The sequence below is a fragment of the Mesoplodon bidens genome (genome assembly GCF_964165515.1).
Source record: "Mesoplodon bidens genome assembly, chromosome: X".
In the NCBI taxonomy this organism is placed as follows: Eukaryota; Metazoa; Chordata; class Mammalia; order Artiodactyla; family Ziphiidae; genus Mesoplodon; species Mesoplodon bidens.
The window spans coordinates 47,143,280-47,162,448 of record NC_138163.1 but is presented as its reverse complement, the minus strand read 5'-3'; the positions used below and the strand labels follow the sequence as shown (position 1 = coordinate 47,162,448).

Sequence of the window (19,169 nt, the reverse complement as noted above, 5' to 3'; positions counted from 1 at the left end):
GTCTTAGTACTATTTTAACTATGTTATAATAAACAGATTTGCAAAGCACTGCTAATGTTTCCCTAAAAGGATCTATGTCCCAGTAAACAACGGTAAACAATGGATGTCCTGTCTTGATACATACAGCTAGGCTTTGCATTTTGAAGTCTGGCATTTCTGTAGGCTATTGCTTAGTGCCAAAGGAGGGAAGCTGTGAGATACAATGCTAGATTTTGATGAATTCCACACTGAAAATACCATCTTTTTTTTCTGAAGGAACCTACTGATAAATATAAAGTGTTATCAACAAAGACAAAAAAATCATGGAATACTGGGGCAAAGCTGTACCTGAAGACTAGAGACCTGGATTCCAGTCCTAGCTTTGCTACATACTAATTATATGACTGTGCAAAACACTTGAAGCCCACTCTGCAGCTCAGTTCTCTCATCTGTAAAATGCTGACATCTCCTACTTCATAGGCTGTCATGATTATTAAATGATACGTATGAAATTGCCTAGCATAGTGTCTGGCAAGTAGTAATTGTTCAATAAATTATAGTTTTCTTAGTCAATTCATCTGTAAAAAAGAGAGAATAAAATCTGTTCTCCCTATGTCACAGGATTACTATGAGGGCAAAATGAGCTATTGACTATGAAATACTTTTCAAAGTTAAAAAATATTATAGAAAACATAAAGTTGCTTTAATGTTATTAAATTCCTGCATTCACAAAGTCATGAATGTCATCTTTTCCCCAATAATGACAGTCTGGAGCAAATGTACAACATTATTAATTGGCACCTAGAACAGTGCTTGGCCCATGTGCAACGAATCTTTGAAATATTTGTTGACTGACTGACTGATTTCCACGTGATACTGGGTCTCAAACTCATTGAACATTTCTTCTTTTTTCCCCTCTTCCCTGTTTCCCTCTGGCTTCATACTCTGCAATGGCAGCAAACTCTGGAGATGAACCTCACCAACCTCGTTAAGCGCAACAGTGAACTAGAAAATCAAATGGCCAAGCTAATACAGATCTGCCAGCAGGTTGAGGTATGTAACAGAAACATCTGTCATTCTTTCGAAGAACCTGGATCAGGCGATCCTTTTGGGGGGACTTGTTTTGTCAGAGTGTAGCTCGGCCATTTGGAGTGAAGGGCTGAATGATAATTTTAAGAAGTCTCATTCCTTTAGGATGCTTGTTCCAAGAAAAGTGGCAGATAGCTATTGTTTAAAAAATAATAAGTGGTGGTGGTGGGTTGGAGAGATGTCAGTCCCAGGGGCAATCCCTTCTCCTTTTCCAATAGCAGGTGGTGTGAGAATCCAACATGAAGTGTGTTTCTTTCTTCATCAGACTGAACATCCTAGCTCTTTAAAAAGATTGCTAGGGGGCTTCCCTGGTGGCGCAGTGGTTGAGAGTCCGCCTGCCGATGCAGGGGACACGGGTTCGTTCCCCGGTCTGGGAGGATCCCACATGCTGCGGAGCGGCTGGGCCCGTGAGCCATGGCCACTGAGCCTGCATGTCCGGAGCCTGTGCTCCGCAACGGGAGAAGCCACAACAGTGAGAGGCCCACGTACCGCAAGAAAAAAAAAAAAAAAAAAAAAAGATTGCTACGGAGTAAGGGAAGTTACTCCAGGTCCTCAGGGTAGAGTGAGGTTTGTTCAGTGCAATATTGTTTCTATAAGAATATTATCAGAACTGCTTCTCCTCTTCCTAACCTCTCCTTCCTTCTTCCCCATGCACCTTACCTGGTCCTCACTCATCGCCTTTCCACTTATTCTTGTCATCAACAAATGATATCTGTGTTAGAGTTATCTGTGAATTATCAAGTGTTGTACAATATGAGGTTATCTACATCAGATCTCAGAACAGAGCCTACAAGAGGAGTCGACCTCTTCATAAGTGGACATAATAAAACAAAGATGTTATTTCTCTCTTTTTTGCAAGAGTGTGAAACTTCAGCCATAGCATTTGGTTTTGTGTTGATTTTGTTGAAGAGGTGATGGTAGGTAGGGCTTAAAGTGTAAACAGGGTCGGGTAAAATATTATACAGGACTCCTCATGGGCAGTGGTTGGATAAAAAAGTTTCTGTTTATAACCTGATAGTCTGGTGCTAATCTTACTTGTATGACAGAAAATATAATGGTTCAAGTTTAGTTTATTTTAAGCAATAAAATAATTGTATTAAGATCTCATCTCTTAATACCCCCTGGCGAGTCCTATTTAAGAGAATGTGGAGAGTCTTCTTAGAAGGCAAAGAATCTTCTTATATAAGTAACCACTCCTGATTGTTTGAATATCTTAAAGTATTGGGTTTCTTAAAGTAGATTGTTGTTGTATGATGAGCATACCATAGCAATTTAATCCCTGCTGGACACTCTATTTGTGGAAGAGACTGGTGCTATAGGTAGAGTACACAGGATACCAGTTAAACTCAGGTGTGAGATTATGGAATGGGGTGGGGACTTTAGGAAGAAGCATAAGGAATGGAAAGAAAGAATGCTGGAATGTAAGTTGGAAAATTGGTTTCTGAACTTGACTCTGTGATTAACCGGTAGTATGAACTTGAGTAAGTCATCTAGCCTCTCAACTTCAGTGTCCTTACCTATAAAATGAGGGATTGAACTGAATACATGACCTTCAGTGTCACTTCCAGATTTCTCAAGTCGTGATTCTATGAATGGTTGCTTTCTTTATTCTTTTCTTTTTCTCTTCGGTCTCATCCTTTCCAAGAGGGGATAAGCAAAACAGAAGGCATTTTAGAGTGGTTTTCAGCTAATCAGAATCCCTTTATGTTCTACTCTATCAAAGCTTCTGATTATGCTGTTAGATTACAGTATAAGAAACCCACACTGGTGGAGAGACAAGGAAGTATTGTGAGCAGGAGACAAGATAAGAAATCCCTTGGTTTAGAATTTACATGATTGAGGGTGGGGTAACATCTCATAGTGAATAAAATGTGGTTAGAAATTGTAATCATCACTTCCTCATTCTCATCAAAAAGTTATTTAAGTAGAGAGCAAGTTGTAGTCAAATTAGCAAAGTAAGCAGTTTATTTTCATTGCTTATTCACTTTAGCACCTCTGTAACATCTTATCATCCCACCCCCCCTGCACCGCCCCGCCCCCGCACTCCCCCACGCCGGGAGCTTATTACTCTGGCCAGCGTCACCCAAACATAGCCCTGTTCCAACCTTTCCCAGCCCATCGCACCAATCAAACCTTCATGATTCAGGGCCCTACTCTTTTCAAGTGGCAAGGAGCTAGTCTCATGAAACAGTGCATGATTGTGTTAGTGGAGGAGGACTCATCCTGGTCCTCTAGGTTATAGGTGATGTTTTCACAGTGCCTTTCTGAAGTTAGTATTCCTGCTTGAGCCTTCAGGAGATGACACTAGTGGTGCCAAATGTAAGCAAAGTAGGTGGGAAAAGTAGCCCCATGGCAACCAGCAAAGGAAGGGTTTAAGAGACTCCCTCAGGGATGCTTACTAATCCTCGGCCAATCATCTGCTCTGGTACACAAAAGGTCACCTTTTATTAATACTTACTTATGCATAGCACTGTACCAGGTACAAAGAAAACAGCATAGACACAGTATTTACCCTCTGGGGGCTTACATGTTATACAAATCCACCCTGATGTGGATACACATGTGCAAGAAATACAGACAATGGAATTAAAATGTTAACTGAGAATTGGGAAGGAATCTTGAGATACTGCATTACATGTCAAGGGCGAGAGTATTTTGGGAGTTAACTCCATGGTCTTATTCAGTTTAGGATTCTGTCTTTGACAGGGGCCCTACAGGATGGTTTATGGAAGGCCATGGCTGTGCTCTATGACATCATGCCTTCTGAAAGGTTAGGGATGTGCCCTAACTTCCCCATAATAATAGGGTGAATCCAGGGTACTTATTATGTTCGTTCAGCACAGAGCCTGTGTGTCCAGAAGGCTTCAAGACAAGCCCCGGGATTAGAAATGCAGTTAAAGAAGAGATTTGAGACTTCATAAATGCTTATAAATACTTTATAAAATGAAATAAATAGTAGGATACTTTCATGTAAGCCAGACATTAAGGGGTGGTTTGAATTTTTTTCATTTTATCTAATCCAGATTTGTCTATCGGGAATGACTATATGCACAGTGTAAACCAGGCATTTCACATCGGGCGGGGGTGGAGGATACCAGCTAAGGCACTTCTGAGAAAACTAGAATAGGCTATTTTCCTGCCAAACCTGTTCCCCTTCCTGATTGTCTGCACATGTTTTTGTCACAGATTGACTTTTCATAAAAGAGCCATAAATACTGCCTCCCTCTCCTGGTTCTTTCTCCCTGTTCTCTATTCTCCTCAGAAAGTAAACAAAGCTGCAGTCTTCCTATTATTACAGAAACAGAGATTAGGATCACCACAGATTTGTTAGCTGAATTCTTTGGTAATGCAGCCTGTTAGAGTCACTGCCCAGCTTTCAGAAATCAGTGGATAGGCAGCTGGAAAATATTTTCTGTCGGGGCTGGAGAACATGGGAAGGAGGGAGAGGCAGGCCCAAGACTCCTTTAATCTGGTTAAGGAAAGGCATGCTCTGACCTTGCTACTCTGGCCACTTGATCTCTATATATAGTTCTTTGTCCCGACTCATCAGGCATCCTTTGTTTACATTTCCAGAGGAAATCTCTGTTTAATGCATAGCCAAGGGAAAATGTATACCAACAGATGAGTAGTTCCTCTTGGCTTCCAAGTCTGCATGGTTTTGTGAATAAATAAGCATTCCTTAAAATACTGAGGGGAAGAAAAATGGTTAAATACTTAGTAATCAGTCGGGCAACATTTCTTGAGCAAATGCGATGTACTCAGTGTGGTAGGTCATTTGGGGGTTACAAAAGAAACATATGTTATTGATGACCTCCAGAAACTTTTATTAGTCTAGCTAGGGACAACCCAGTATCTAGAGAGAAAGAGGAGTATTTATAACAGCATGCAGTACAGGGAGCACAGATGAATGTAGTATAGCCCTTCTGTGTTTACTTTTTTAGTCTTCTTGTTAACTTTTAGGGCATGGAGCACATTAAAGCACTTTCCTGGCTATTTTGTGTGCCATCTGTTTTCCTCCCTTCCAGAACTGCTGCAGGACAATGGGTTGGTCCATCCCAGAAGCTCCATGGGCAGATTGATTTCTTTCTGGCTCTTCTCAAGCCTTTTAAGGGGCTGGGTGGCATGGCTGTTTAGCATTAAGAGAAAGAAAAAAGAAAGGAGATCAGCTGGAAGAGAGGGAAAGGCTTCCCTTAGTTTGGGGAATTTCAGCTTTTCATCTTGCCCCCAGGTCTTTGCTCCAGTAACTTTCAGAAGTCTTAGAGCTCAAACCGTAGGTGGCTTGGAGTTCTCCCCTTTCTGCTCATGTTGCTCATTGAAATGGTATTTGGTTTGGGAAGAGCAAGATTCAATGTCTGACTACTTCTCCAAGCATAAAAATAAGTGTCTTAATAGAAATTAGTTAAAAAAGCACACCACTATGGATGACTTCAGCAGATGATCCTGAAATGTTTTAGAGTGGTCGAGCTAGAAGCAATAATAGAATCTAAATCACTAAAGCACAAAGATGTTTGTTGGAGGACTCTTCTGCAAGCACGGAGGACATGATAAAATGAAGGAGTGATTAGACTGAAGTAAGTGTGACTAGGGAAAACTTAATGGATAAAATGCATTTTAGCCAAATGTTGCAGGAGGAAAAATAAATTCCTCCCTCTGCTGAGACAGAGAGCAGTGATATTAATGGAGGTGAAAATGAGCAAATTGCATGGGCAACGTGGTACACTATGCACTAGGTATACACTGGGTATATAGGGATAAATAGCAAATGGTCCCTGACCTCAAGGAACTTAACAGGTAAAATGTCAAATATAATGTGAAGTGATGATTATTGTAATGAAGGTAAGTGCAAGATGACAAGCTAGCATAGAGAAAGAAACACCTAAGTCTGCCTGAGGGACTTAGGAAGGACTGCAAAATGGAAATAAAAATAAAATTGTCTTGAACTAAGAGTAGAATTTTGCCAACAAAATGAGAAAAGGGAGCAAAGGGAACACCATGCGAGAACATAGAAGGGTAAACAGCATAGAGGTCTTCAGGAAATCACCAGAAGTTTGGTTCAGCCAGAATGTGAGATGTGAGATCATTGCAAGAGGTGAGTGTGGAGAAGTAGCTAGGGCCTGGATAGTGAAGGGCCTTGTATGCCATGCATAGGTGTTTGGACTTTATCCTGAAGACTCTAGGGACCCATGGAAGGTTTTAAAGTAGGTGAATAACTGGATAAGGTCTTCATTTCAGGATTGCTCTGGCTGTAGTATGCAGGATGGAGCAAGGGTCAAGGGTCAAAACTGAACGTAAAGAGACCAGTTAGGTGGCTTTTACTGATCCATGGAGAGATGGAAGCCCAACCTAAGGCAATGGCAGTAGGGCTAGGGAGCAGGGGATAAATTCAAAACACATTTGTAGTAAGTAGAATCAATATGACTTGGTGATCAGTTAGATGCAGTGGGTAGAGAGATGAGAGAACAGTAGGGTGATCTGTAGGTTTCTGGCTTGGGTAACTGAATGGACGTGTTTCCTTTAACTAGGTTAGGAAATAGATGGAGTTCTTTTTATTTTTTAAATTTTAACATTTTCTTTGAATTTTATTTTATTTTATTTTTTAATACAGCAGATTCTTATTAGTTATCTATTTTATACATATAAGTGTATATATGTCAGTCCCAATCTTCCATTTCATCCCCCCCACCCCACCACTTCCCTCCCCCTTTGTTGTCCATATGTTTGTTCTCTACATCTGTGTCTCTATTTCTGCCTTGCAAACCGGTTCATCTGTACCATTTTTCTAGATTCCACATATATGCATTAATATACGATATTTGTTTTTCTCTTTCTGACTTACTTCACTCTGTATGACAGTCTCCAAGTCCATCCACGTCTCTACAAACGACCCAGTTTTGTTCCTTTTTATGGCTGAGTAATATTCCATTGTATATACGTACCACATCTTCTTTAGCCATTCATCTGTTGATGAGCATTTAGGTTGCTTCCATGTCCTGGCTATTGTAAATAGTGCTGCAATGAACATTGGGGTGCATGTGTCTTTTTGAATTATGCTTTTCCTTGGGTATATGCCCAGGACTGGGATTGCTGGGTCATATGGTAGTTCTGTTTTTAGTTTCTTAAGGAACCTCCATACTGTTCTCCATAGTGACTGTATCAATTTACTTTCCCACCAACAGTGCAAGAGGGTTCCCTTTTCTCCACACCCTCTCCAGCATTTGTTGTTTGTAGATTTTCTGATGATGCCCATTCTGACTGGTGTGAGGTGATACCTCACTGTAGTTTAGTTTTGCATTTCTCTACTAATTAGTTGATGTTGAGCAGCTTTTCATGTGCTTCTTGGCCATCTGTATGTCTTCTTTGGAGAAATGTCTATTTAGGTCTTCTGCCCATTTTTGGATTGGATTGTTTGTTTCTTTAATATTGAGCTGCATGAGCTCTTTATATATTTTGGAGATTAATCCTTTGTCCGTTGATTCATTTGCAAATACTTTCTCCCATTCTGAGGGTTGTCTTTTCATCTTGTTTATGGTTTCCTTTGCTGTGCAAAAGCTCTGAAGTTTCATTAGGTCCCATTTGTTTATTTTTGTTTTTATTTCCATCACTCTAGGAGGTGGATTTAAAAAGATCTTGCTGTGATTTATGTCAAAGAGTGTCCTTCCTACGTTTTCCTCTAACAGTTTTAGAGTGTCCGGTCTTACATTTAGGTCTCGAATCCATTTTGAGTTTATTTTTATGTATGGTGTTAGGGAGTGTTCTAATTTCATTCTTTTACATGTAGCTGTCCAGTTTTCCCAGCACCACTTATTGAAGAGCCTGTCTTTTCTCCATTGTATATCCTTGCCTCCTTTGTCATAGATTAGTTGACCATAGGTGTGTGGGTTTATCTCTGGGGTTTCTATCTTGTTCCATTGATCTATGTTTCTGTTTTTGTGCCAGTACCATATTGTCTTGATTACTGTAGCTTTGTAGTATAGTCTGAAATCAGGGAGTCTGATTCCTCCAGCTCTGTTTTTTTCCCTCAGGATTGCTTTGGCCATTTGGGATCTTTTGTGTCTCCATACAAATGTTAAGGTTTTTTGTTCTAGTTCTGTAAAAAATGCCGCTGGTAATTTGATCAGGATTGCATTGAATCTGTAGATTGCTTTGGATAGTATAGTCATTTTCACAATCTTGATTCTTCCAATCCAAGAACATGGTATATCTCTCCATCTCTTTGACTCCCTTCATCAGTGTCTCATAGTTTTCTGAGGACAGGTGTTTTACCTCCTTAGGTAGGTTTATTCCTAGGTATTTTATTCTTTTTGTTGCAGTGGTGAATGAGATTGTTTTCTTAATTTCTCCTTCTGATCTTTCATTGTTAGTGTATAGGAATGCAAGAAATTTCTGTGCATTAATTTTGTATCCTGCAACTTTACCAGATTCATTGATTAGCTCTAGTAGTTTTCTGGTGGCATCTTTAGGATTCTCTATGTATAGTATCATGTCATCTACAAAAAGTGACAGTTTTACTTCTTCTTTTCTAATTTGTATACCTTTTATTTCTTTTGCTTCTCTGGTTGCCATGGCTAGGACTTGCAAAACTATGGTGAATAATAGTGGTGAGAGTGGACATCCTTGTCTTGTTCCTGATCTTAGAGGAAATGCTTTCAGTTTTTCACCATTGAGAATGATGTTTGCTGTGGGTGTGTCGTGTATGGCCTTTATTATGTCGTATATGGCATAGGTCCCCTCTATGCCCACTTTCTGGAGAGTTTTTATCATAAATACGTGTTGAATTTTGTCAAAAGCTTTTTCTGCATCTATTGAGTGATCATATGGTTTTTATTCTTCAATTTGTTAATATGTTGTATCACATTGATTGATTTGTGTATATTGAAGAATTCTTGCATCCCTGGGATAAATCCCACTTGATCATGGCGTATGATCCTTTTAATGTATTGTTGGACTCTGTTTGCTAGTATTTTGTTGAGGATTTTTGCATCTGTGTTCATCAGTGATATTGGCCTGTAGTTTTCTTTCTTTGTGACATCCTTGTCTGGTTTTGGTATCAGGGTGATGGTGGCCTCGTAGAATGAGTTTGGGGGTGTTCCTTCCTCTGCAAATTTTTGGAAGAGTTTGAGAAGGATGGGTGTTAGCTCTTCTCTAAATGTTTGGTACAATTCACCTGTGCAGCCATCTGGTCCTGGTCTTTTGTTTGTTGGAAGATTTTTAATCACAGTTTTAATTTCATTACTTGTGATTGGTCTGTTCATATTTTCTGTTTCTTCCTGGTTCAGTCTTGAAAAGTTATACCTTTCTAAGAATTTGTCCATTTCTTCCAGGTTGTCCATTTTATTGACGTAGAGTTGCTTGTAGTAGTCTCTTATGATGCTCTGTATTTCTGCAGTGCCTGTTGTAACTTCTCCTTTCTCCTTTCCAATTTTATTGATTTGAGTCCTCTCCCTCTTTTTCTTGATGAGTCTGGCTAAAGGTTTGTCAGTTTTGTTTATCTTCTCAAAGAACCAGCTTTTGGTTTTCTTGATCTTTGCTATTGTTTCTTTGTTTCTATTTCATTTATTTCTGCTCTGATCTTTATGATTTCTTTCCTTCTACTAACTTTGGGTTTTGTTTGTTCTTCTTTCTCTAGTTCATTTAGGTGTGAGGTTAGATTGCTTATTTGAGATTTTTCTTGTTTCTTGAGGTAGGATTGTATTGTTATAAACGTCTCTGTTAGAACTGCTTTTGCTGCATCCCATAGGTTTTGGATTGTCATGTTTTCATTGTCATTTGTGTCCAGGCAGTTTTTGATTTCCTCTTTGATTTCTTCAGTGATCTGTTGATTATTCAGTAACGTATTGTTTAGCCTCCATGTGTTCTGTGTTTTTTACATTTTTTTTCCTGTAATTGATTTCTAATCTCATAGTGTTGTGGTCGGAAAAGATGCTTGATATGATTTCAGTTTTCTTAAATTTCCTGAGGGTTGATTTGTGACCCAAGATGTGATCTATCCTGGAGAATGTTCCATGCGCAGTTGAGGAGAAAATGTAATCTGCTGTTTTCAGATGGAATGTCCTATAAATATCAATTAAATCTATCTGGTCTATTGTGTCATATAAAGCTTGTGTTTTCTTATTAATTTTCTCTCTGGATGATCTGTCCATTGGTGTAAGTGAGCTGTTAAAGTCCCCCACTATGATTATGTTACTGTCGATTTCCTCTTTTATAGATGTTAGCAGTTGCCTTATGTATTAAGCAGCTCTTATGTTGGATGCGTGTATATTTATAATGGTTATTATTCTCTTCTTGGATTGATCCCTTGATCATTATGTAGTGTCCTTCCTTGTCTCTTATAACATTATTTATTTTAAATTCTATTTTATCTGATATGAGTATTGCTACTCCAGCTTTCTTCTGATTTCCATTTGCATGGAATATCTTTTTCCATCCCCTCACTTTCAGTCTTTGTGTGTCCTTAGGTCTGAATTGGGTCTTTTGTAGACAGCATATATGTGGGTCTTTTTTTTTTGTATCCATTCAGCGAGCCTGTGTCTTTTGATTGGAGCATTTAATCCATTCACATTTAAGGTAATTATCAATATGTATGTTACTATTACCATTTTCTTAATTGTTTTGGGTTTGTTTTTGTAGATCCTTTTCTTCTCTTGTGTTTCCCACTTAGAAAAGTTCCTCTAGCATTTGTTGTAGGGGTGGTTTGGTGGTGCTGAATTCTCTTAGCTTTTGCTTGTCTGTAAAGCTTTTGATTACTCTGTCGAATCTGAATGAGATCCTTGCCGGGTAGAGTAATCTTGGTTGTAGGTTCTTCCTTTTCATCACTTTAAACATATTGTGCCACTCCCCTCTGACTTGTAGAATTTCTGCTGAGAAATCAGCTGTTAACCTTATGGGAGTTCCCTTGTATGTTATTTCTCATTTTTCCCTTGTTTCCTTCCATAATTTTTCTTTGTCTTTAATTTTTGTCAGTTTGATTACTATGTGTCTTGGTGTGTTTCTCCTTGAGTTTATCCTGCCTGGGACTCTCTGCACTTCCTGGACTTGGGTGGCTATTTCCTTTGCCATGTTAGGGAAGTTTTTGACTACAATCTCTTCACATATTTTCTCTGGTCCTTTCTCTCTCTCGTCTCCTTCTGGGACCCATATAATGTGAATGCTGTTGGGTTTAATCTTGTCCCAGAGGTCTCTTAGGCTGTCTTCATTTCTTTTCATTCTTTTTTCTTTATTCTGTTCCGTGGCAGTGAATTCCACCGTTCTGTCTTCCAGGTCACTTATCCGTTCTTCTGCCTCAGTTATTCTGCTATTGATTCCTTCCAGTGTATTTTTCATTTCAGTTATGGTACTCATCTCTGTTTGTTTGTTCTTTTAGGTCTTTGTTAAACATTTGTTGCATCTTCTTGATCTTTGCCTCCATTCTTTTTCCGAAGTCCTGGATCATCTTCACTATCATTATTCTGAATTCTTTTTCTGGAAGGTTGCCTATCTGCACTTCATTTAGTTGTTTTTCTGGGGTTTTATCTTTTTCCTTCATCTGGTACATAATCCTCTGCCTTTTCATCTTGTCTATCTTTTTGTGAATGTGGTTTTCGTTCCACTGGCTGCAGGGTTGTAGTTCTTGCTTCTGCTGTCTGCCCTCTGGTGGATGAGGCTGTCGAAGAGGCTTGTGCAAGCTTCCTGATGGGAGGGACCAGTGATGGGTAGAGCTGGGTGTTGCTCTGGTGGGCAGAGCTCAGTAAAACTTTAATACGCTTGTTGCTTGTCTGCTGGTGGATGGGGCTGAGTTCCCTCCCTCTTGGTTGTTTGGCCTGAGGTGACTCAGCACTGGAGACTACAGGCTCTTTGGTGGGGATAATGGTGGACTCCAGGAGGGCTCACACCAAGGAGTACTTCCCAGAACTTCTGCTGCCAGTGTGCTTGTCCCCACAGTGAGCCACAGCCACTCCCTGCCTCTGCAGGAGACCCCCCAACACTAGCAGGTAGGTCTGGTTCAGTCTCCTATGGGGTCACTGCTCCTTCCCCCTGGGTCCTGATGTGCACACTACTTTGTGTGTGCCCTCCAAGAGTGGAGTCTCTGTTTCCCCCAGTCCTGTCGAAGTCCTGCAGTCAAATCCTGCTAGCCTTCAAAGTCTGGTTCTCTGGGAATTCCCCCTCCTGTTGCCGGACTCCCAGGTTGGGAAGCCTGACGTGACGTGGGGATCAGAACCTTCACTCCAGTGGGTGGACTTCTGTGGTATAAGCGTTCTCCAGTTTGTGAGTCACACACCCAGTGGTTATGGGATTTGATTTCATTGTGATTGTGCCCCTCCTGCCATCTCATTGCGGCTTCTCCTTTGTCTTTGGATGTGGGGTATCTTTTTTGGTGAGTTCCAGTGTCTTCCTGTCGGTGATTGTTCAGCAGTTAGCTGTGATTCCGGTGCTCTCACAAGAGGGATTGAGAACACATCCTTCTACTCCACCATCTTGAACCAATCTCCCAGAGTTCTTTTTAGACATGTGAGGTTTGTTGTGCTGTCAGTCAGAGAGACGAGTAGGAAATGCCTATTGGACAGCTGGCTGGATCTGGAGGTCAGGAGCGAGGTCTGGGAAAGGGATAAAGACTTGGGAGTCATCTAAGTGGCACTGAAAGCCATGGAGAATGTACAATGTACAATGAGAAGAAAGCCTAGGGCACAGAAATCCAATTGTTTGTCACTCAGAATACAGCAACAAACTGACTTTACAAAAATAAATGGAAAGACTGTGGAGCTTTTTATGAGATTACTGAGGGTTGGCATGTGTTTAAAAAATTAAATATCAGGAGGAAAGTTTTCATTTGTGGGAATAGTCAACATTTTAGAAATTACCTCTGTAAAGACTATAATAATAAGTGACACTTAATGAAGGTTTCATATATTGCAGGTCATCACTTTATATGTGGTAACTCATTTAATCCTCACAAAAACTCTATGAAGTAAACACTGTTATTATTCTTGCTTTACAGATAAAGACATTGAGATACAGAGAGGTTGAAGTGATTTGCTAAGGTCATGCTGCTAGTAGGTAACAGAGTGTGGATTTGAATCCAGGCACTTCAGCTCCAGAGCCTATGCCCCTAACCACCCCATTATAGTTCCTTTTGCAAGGCCAAGGTACACATCACTTGGATGTCCTTTGTTTATCACCAGTGGTTCCTGACCCATCATGAGGATGGCTTGTAGTCAGTAAGGAGAATGATATGTGGGTGTGAATTCTGGAAGAAAGCAAAAGAGAAACAGATGGAGCAGAAGGGAGGAAGAAAACTGACAAGACAGAGGCCAAAAATAGCAAAGGAAGAGAGGCCTTCAAGGTGTGGAACTTTTGATAGAGACCATTGGAGCAGCACCATTATACAGGAAGATATCATTAATGACCTTTGAGGGAGAAGGTTCAGTGGAAAGGTGAGGATAGAAGATAGAGTCAGAGAGGCCAAAGAGAAAGTAAGTTGTAAGGAAATGCACGCTGTGAGAGGTTTGATCATGAAAGTGAAGAGAGAAATAGAGTGGTAGTTATTATCCTTTTGAAGTGCAAAACAATCAGACTCACAAACACTCTTACAATATTCTAGTTGTTTATTTTGCTACTGGGTAGCTAACAGTAGGAGTCACTAGATCCACGGACCACACATGCTTCATTTCCCATCCCGACTTGGCTTCCAGCCATCTTTCCAATTGTGGGCCCTCCTGCCCAGCTCCACGCCTCAGTTTCTACAACTCACTCCTCCTAGAAAGTGTGTAGGTTCTGGGATGCAATGTGATGTGGTAGCTTTGGAGTTGGGCATACTAGCTGTGTAACCTTGGACACACACATAACTTCTTTGAGCCTCAGTTTCATTACCTATGACACTTAGCCTGATCATATTTTGAAGGGAAAGGTAGTACATGTAAAACACTTGCTACTGTAATTGGCAGATAGTCAAGGCTCAATAAATGGTAGTAGCAGTAGCAGCAGCAGCAGCAGTAACAACAGGAGCAGTTGTTAGTATTAATCGTACTAGTAGTACTAGCAGTATCTCTGGGCACCTCACCTTTGCGAGAGATTCCTAGCCCTGACCTCAGGACTTCTAGAGAATCATTGTTATTTCTGAGGGTGGGGAAAACAGTCAGTCCCCAATGTTCACAATCAATCCTAAATTTAACACATGAACCAGAACTTTCCTTGGGAAGGGGGAGTGGTAATGAAATTACAGCACTAAAAATGTTGGAAATCTCAGCCATATGGCCCTATTTAATCACCCACCAACAACTGTGCAAAGGTGGTACACTAAAAAGGGTTATTATGCTCAATAAGCTGCCGGTTTTCAGTTACTGAATTAAACAAATTTTATTTAGTATGGAAAAGTTCACTGCCCTTCTGCAAGAATATCTAAGGGATTCTTTAAGTTGATACTTAAGTAAACTTGCCTATTATCCTGCCCAAATTCCTCTTGATTACTGCCCCAAAGCAAACGCAAAAGAAAAGTTTTGGGGAGGGACAGATGCTTTCACCTCTAATGGTTTTAAAAACAGAGAGTTTGGGGGATTTTTTTTTTATTCAAGTGTAATTGACATACAACTCTGTTAGTTCCAGATGCACAGCATAGCGATTCAATATTTATTTGGGATTTTAAAATATTTATTAGCCAGAATGTTCTGTATTTTTGTGGGAGATGGAAGAGCAAGACCAGCAGACTTAATATTATGCTCCTGAGGACGATTTGGGCTACCAATGCCTGGTGAAAATTAAATAGCTATTTTGAAACCAATGTGGAATTATAAGTGGAGAAAATGGTTTTCATGAACAATGGGAAATAAGTACATAGTGACCTAGTCAGTCTATTCATTTATACTACTGAAATGACTAATTCAGAGTATTATATTCAATCTTATTAAGTATATGGCAATTAATATTTAATATAGATGAAAAACCTAAATCAACTGTGCAATCTGACATGTGGGCATAGCCTATTTTTATACTAGAAAAGAAAGTGCTTTATAATTTTCCAGACACCTAATGTGTTTGATTCTTTTTCAAAAATACTTTGTGACAATTCTTGATATATTCCAGTGAAATAAAATTTTCGAGGACATTAAAGGTTGCATCTGAAACATTTGGAGGGTATGGACACATGACAGGGTTGTAAGGATAAAATGAGTTAGGATGAACATTGTTTTCCCTCCTCTCCTCCCCCATATCTATAGGGCATATAAACTTTCCAGTGTGGCCATGTTTTCATAGTCAGAACAGTTCATATAGGCATGCACTCTTGTTCTGTTTTTGCCCTTTTTTTTTTTTTTCAGTGCAGTGAAGCTCATTTTATAGCTCCATTCCCCATCTGCTGCCTTCTTCCTCCAGTTCCGGTTTCTCAGTGTTCAAATTCTATGTTAAATGACCAGAACACTTGCCTAATGTTGGACCCTTCTGCTTTCTCTGCTCTTTTCAAAATCCACCCAAGTTCCCCATTTCCAATGTGCTCTTGGAAAGTTGGTGGAGTTCTAATAATTCAAGTTAAAACCCTATCAAGCCTACCCTGTACCTTTTAAATGTTTCCAGTTCCACCCCTACCTCCAATCTCTCTTGCCCTCAACCCATCCAAAATACCAAACAAATAAAACAAAACAAAGACCAAAAAAAAACCCTAAAATGGAAATGACTACCACTATAACAGACATGCACACAGCCCTTGAAATGCCCTTTCTGTCTCTGCCTGTCTAGAAGAGTCCAGCTGTATGATATGGTAAGTAGAGATTGGGAGTGGGAGAGAATCATATTTGAATCATATGTGCTGGTCTTTGTGCTAGAGGCATTCTTGTTCCTAATCTCAGTGTTTATGACAACCCTGTGATAACGTTGGTGATATCCCCATTTTACAAATGAGGAACCTGAGAGTGAGAGAAATTACATGACTTATTCAAGGTCACACATAGAGCAAGCTCGGGCTCTGTCTTGCATCTCTCTGACTCTGAAGTCCGTGTTCTTTCTGCTGCACTATTTGTTTATTTGCCACGGATTCATTTGTGTTCAGATAGAAAAGAGACGGCTTAGGATGTCCACTGATTTTCCTCCCTTCATTAAACAGCTCCAGAAGAATAGATGATCTATTTGGGGCCTTGGCATTCCTGACTCCATGGTAAGCCTCTTATGTACCTATATTTGATAGCCCAGAGTAGCTCTCTGTCCTAACAGCCCTTCGTGGGGTTAGGAAGCAGAGGGAGAACGGCTGCTAGAGTTGGCAGAAGGAAGCAGTAGTGCCTACAGTTAAGGCACTTACTTGCTCAGATTATTTTTGTGCCATGAGACCCAAGTCAGGGGTTGAAAACAGAGTGGGCAGCTCCAGGTATCGATACTGACCCTGGTCATACAGTCAGTTTACTGTGGGACCCACACTTCCTTCCTGAGACTGTCTTGCTGGGTCATCCTAGGGCATGACTGTCGTCTCCATGCAACACAGATTTTCTTAATCATTACAAAAGAGTTTGACAGTAAAGATTTACTCTCCAAAAGTGTCCTTAATCTTATCATACTTTGACTATAACTAACAAATATAATTCCACAGTGACTGCAAATATATGGATCTCCTCAGAAAAAGTGCATATATTGTTACTATTTTTAAAAATTCAATTTATTTAAACTTAAAAAAAATAGAAACAGTTCACCCATTTCTCCCCCCCTCCATCCCTCGCCTCTGGCAACCACCAATTTGTTTTGTATCTATGAGCTTATTTTTTTTAATTAAAAAAATTTTTTTAGATTCCACATATAAGAGAGATCATACAGTATCTGCCTTTCTCTGCCTGACTTATTTCAGTTAGTATAATGCCCTTGAAGGCCATCCATATTGTCACAAATGGCAAGATTTCATTCTTTTTTATGACTGAATAATATTCCATTATATAAGTATATCGCAATTTCTTTATCCGTTCATCCACTGATGAACACTTCGATTGTTTCCATGTCTTAGCTATTGTAAATAATGCTACAATGGACCCGGGGGTGCATATTTTTCAATTAGTGTTTTCATTTTCTTGGGATAAATACTTGGAAGTGGAGTTGCTGGATCATATATGGTAGTTCTATTTTTATTTTCTTGAGGAACCTCCATACTGTTTTACATAACAGCTGTACCAATTTACATTCCCACCAAAAGTACACAGGGGTTTTCTCCACAAGGTTCTTACTGCCTATGTTTTCTTCTAGGAGCTTTATGGTTTTAGGCCTTATGTTCAAGTATTTAATCCATTTTGAGTTAATTTTTGTGTATGGTATTAGGTAGTGGTCCAGATACACTGTTACTATTAACAGTGGGCCCATGTCCTTTGATGGAATGATTATTGAGAAGTGCAGGTACACCCACGGAATCAGCTATTTACCACCTCAGGACAGAAAGAGAATTCCACATCTCATCCCATTCCCACTACCTGTCCTCTAACCTACATCATATCTCGAATCTAAGTTTACCCCATCTCAGGCAGTTCTAGGAACTCTTATTACTCCTAAGAGCTTTATATGCATTCATTCATTTAATCTTTACAATAACCCTATGAGATAAGTATTATTATTATTCTCATTTTACAGACGGGGAACCTGAGGCACAGGGCAGGTAACTAATTTGTATAAAGTCACACAGGGAGTAAGTGGTAGAGTGAGGGTTTGTATCCAGTTAGACTGTAGAATTCATGCTCTTAATCACTATGCTGTATTAAAAGTGAAAGGCAAAGCTAACCAGATCACTTAATGGCTCTAAGTGCAGTGCCTTCCAAGTTGCTGATTACTGTGCTTATGATCTGGGTAAGGACAGACGTCTGTCTGTATAACCAGTCTTGGTGTGTTATGTGAATGTGTGTCCATGTGGGAAGGACATGGTGTGTATCTGGAGCAGTGTTTAGGCATGCCCTTCTTTGTGGTGATAAGCTTCCTATAAAGCATGCATCTTAGCACTCTTGCACATGCTATGCATCTCTCTATTTCATACATGGCTGACTGAGTGTTCATCTCGTGTGTGTGTGTGTGTGTGTGTGTAGGGGGTATATTGTAAAGAGGATATATGTGGAAAGAATAACATGTCTAGTAAGAGAATTAGTGTTTAATTAATTAAACATTAAACTGGGTCGTGAGGACTGCTTTGACATCTGTTTTTTTTTCCCCTCAAAGGGTTCTTTCCAAACCCTCGGAATTTTCCCCATATAGGGGAAGAAACTGGGAAACAACTAGAGGAGGTTGTCTTTTGTTTCCTCTGATTGGAAACATTGTCTCTTGTGTTCAGAGCAGTTTTTCAGCCCTCTTTTCCTCCATATCCCAGGCCTGTTCCATTTTCTTCTAGTAACATCAAAAGCATGAGACAATCATTGGCTTTGGAATCATTTCTAAACCAATAAAACTTTAGCCAAAAGATTGCATGGTACCAATGGGAGTCCATGTCGCATAGAATCTCACACTTCTGCCTTTAGCTCCTCCACTTCCAATCTATATACAGGTAGTCACGCATTGGCACACAATGGCAGGCTTACGAGTGCAAAAAGACATCTTCTTTGAAACATCTCAGGTGGAGGGGCAAGCACAGGACAGGAGGAGGATTAGAGAAGAGGGCGAGAAGACCAGGCAGGAAGGGATCACAATGGTACACTGTAAGAAAGTATGTGAAAAGGAAGGGGGAAAACAATCATAAGATGCCAGTTTAGTATATAGTGCACATAACAAATTTCTTGCCAAATCTGTGACGTGTTCTAGGATCTGAAGAGCTCTGAATCTTCTAGCTTCCTGGGGCTATTCTGGGCTTCTGATTGCCACTAAGTCATCAGCCAAGAAATCCAAACTATTTTAGGAGGATTCCATTGGCTTTCGAATGAAGTGGAATTTATATTATATTGGTAGCACAGATAGAACATTTTATTTAAGAAGAATCTGATCTCACAGGTGAGTAGGCAAATTGTGTATTGTCTGCAGGCCAGGGAGTAGAATTAAACATCTTCATGCTTTTGCGTTCCATTTCTGTCAAAAACAGGATATTGGCAGCAAACCACCTGAAAAAAAAAAAAACCCACTGACCTACAGTGAGTACTGCCAAGCACCATGCTTAATGCTAACCTACTGTACAGCTGGTAACACAGTGACACATC

At 40.0% G+C, this 19,169-nt stretch overlaps 1 protein-coding gene across 9 annotated transcripts in view; it reads left to right on the top strand.

The window, feature by feature from the left end:
* MID2 (midline 2) overlaps window positions 1-19,169 on the top strand; it is a 103,749-nt gene that overhangs the window by 27,470 nt on the left and 57,110 nt on the right. For 8 of the 9 annotated variants that reach the window (XM_081223285.1, XM_081223289.1, XM_081223287.1 and 5 more), the window contains exon 3: window positions 937-1,032. The exons of the other annotated variant lie outside the window; for it this stretch is intronic. In XM_081223285.1, the coding sequence (XP_081079411.1) occupies window positions 937-1,032 (96 nt within the window). The remainder of the gene's footprint in view (window positions 1-936; window positions 1,033-19,169) is intronic. 9 annotated transcript variants of the gene reach the window in all.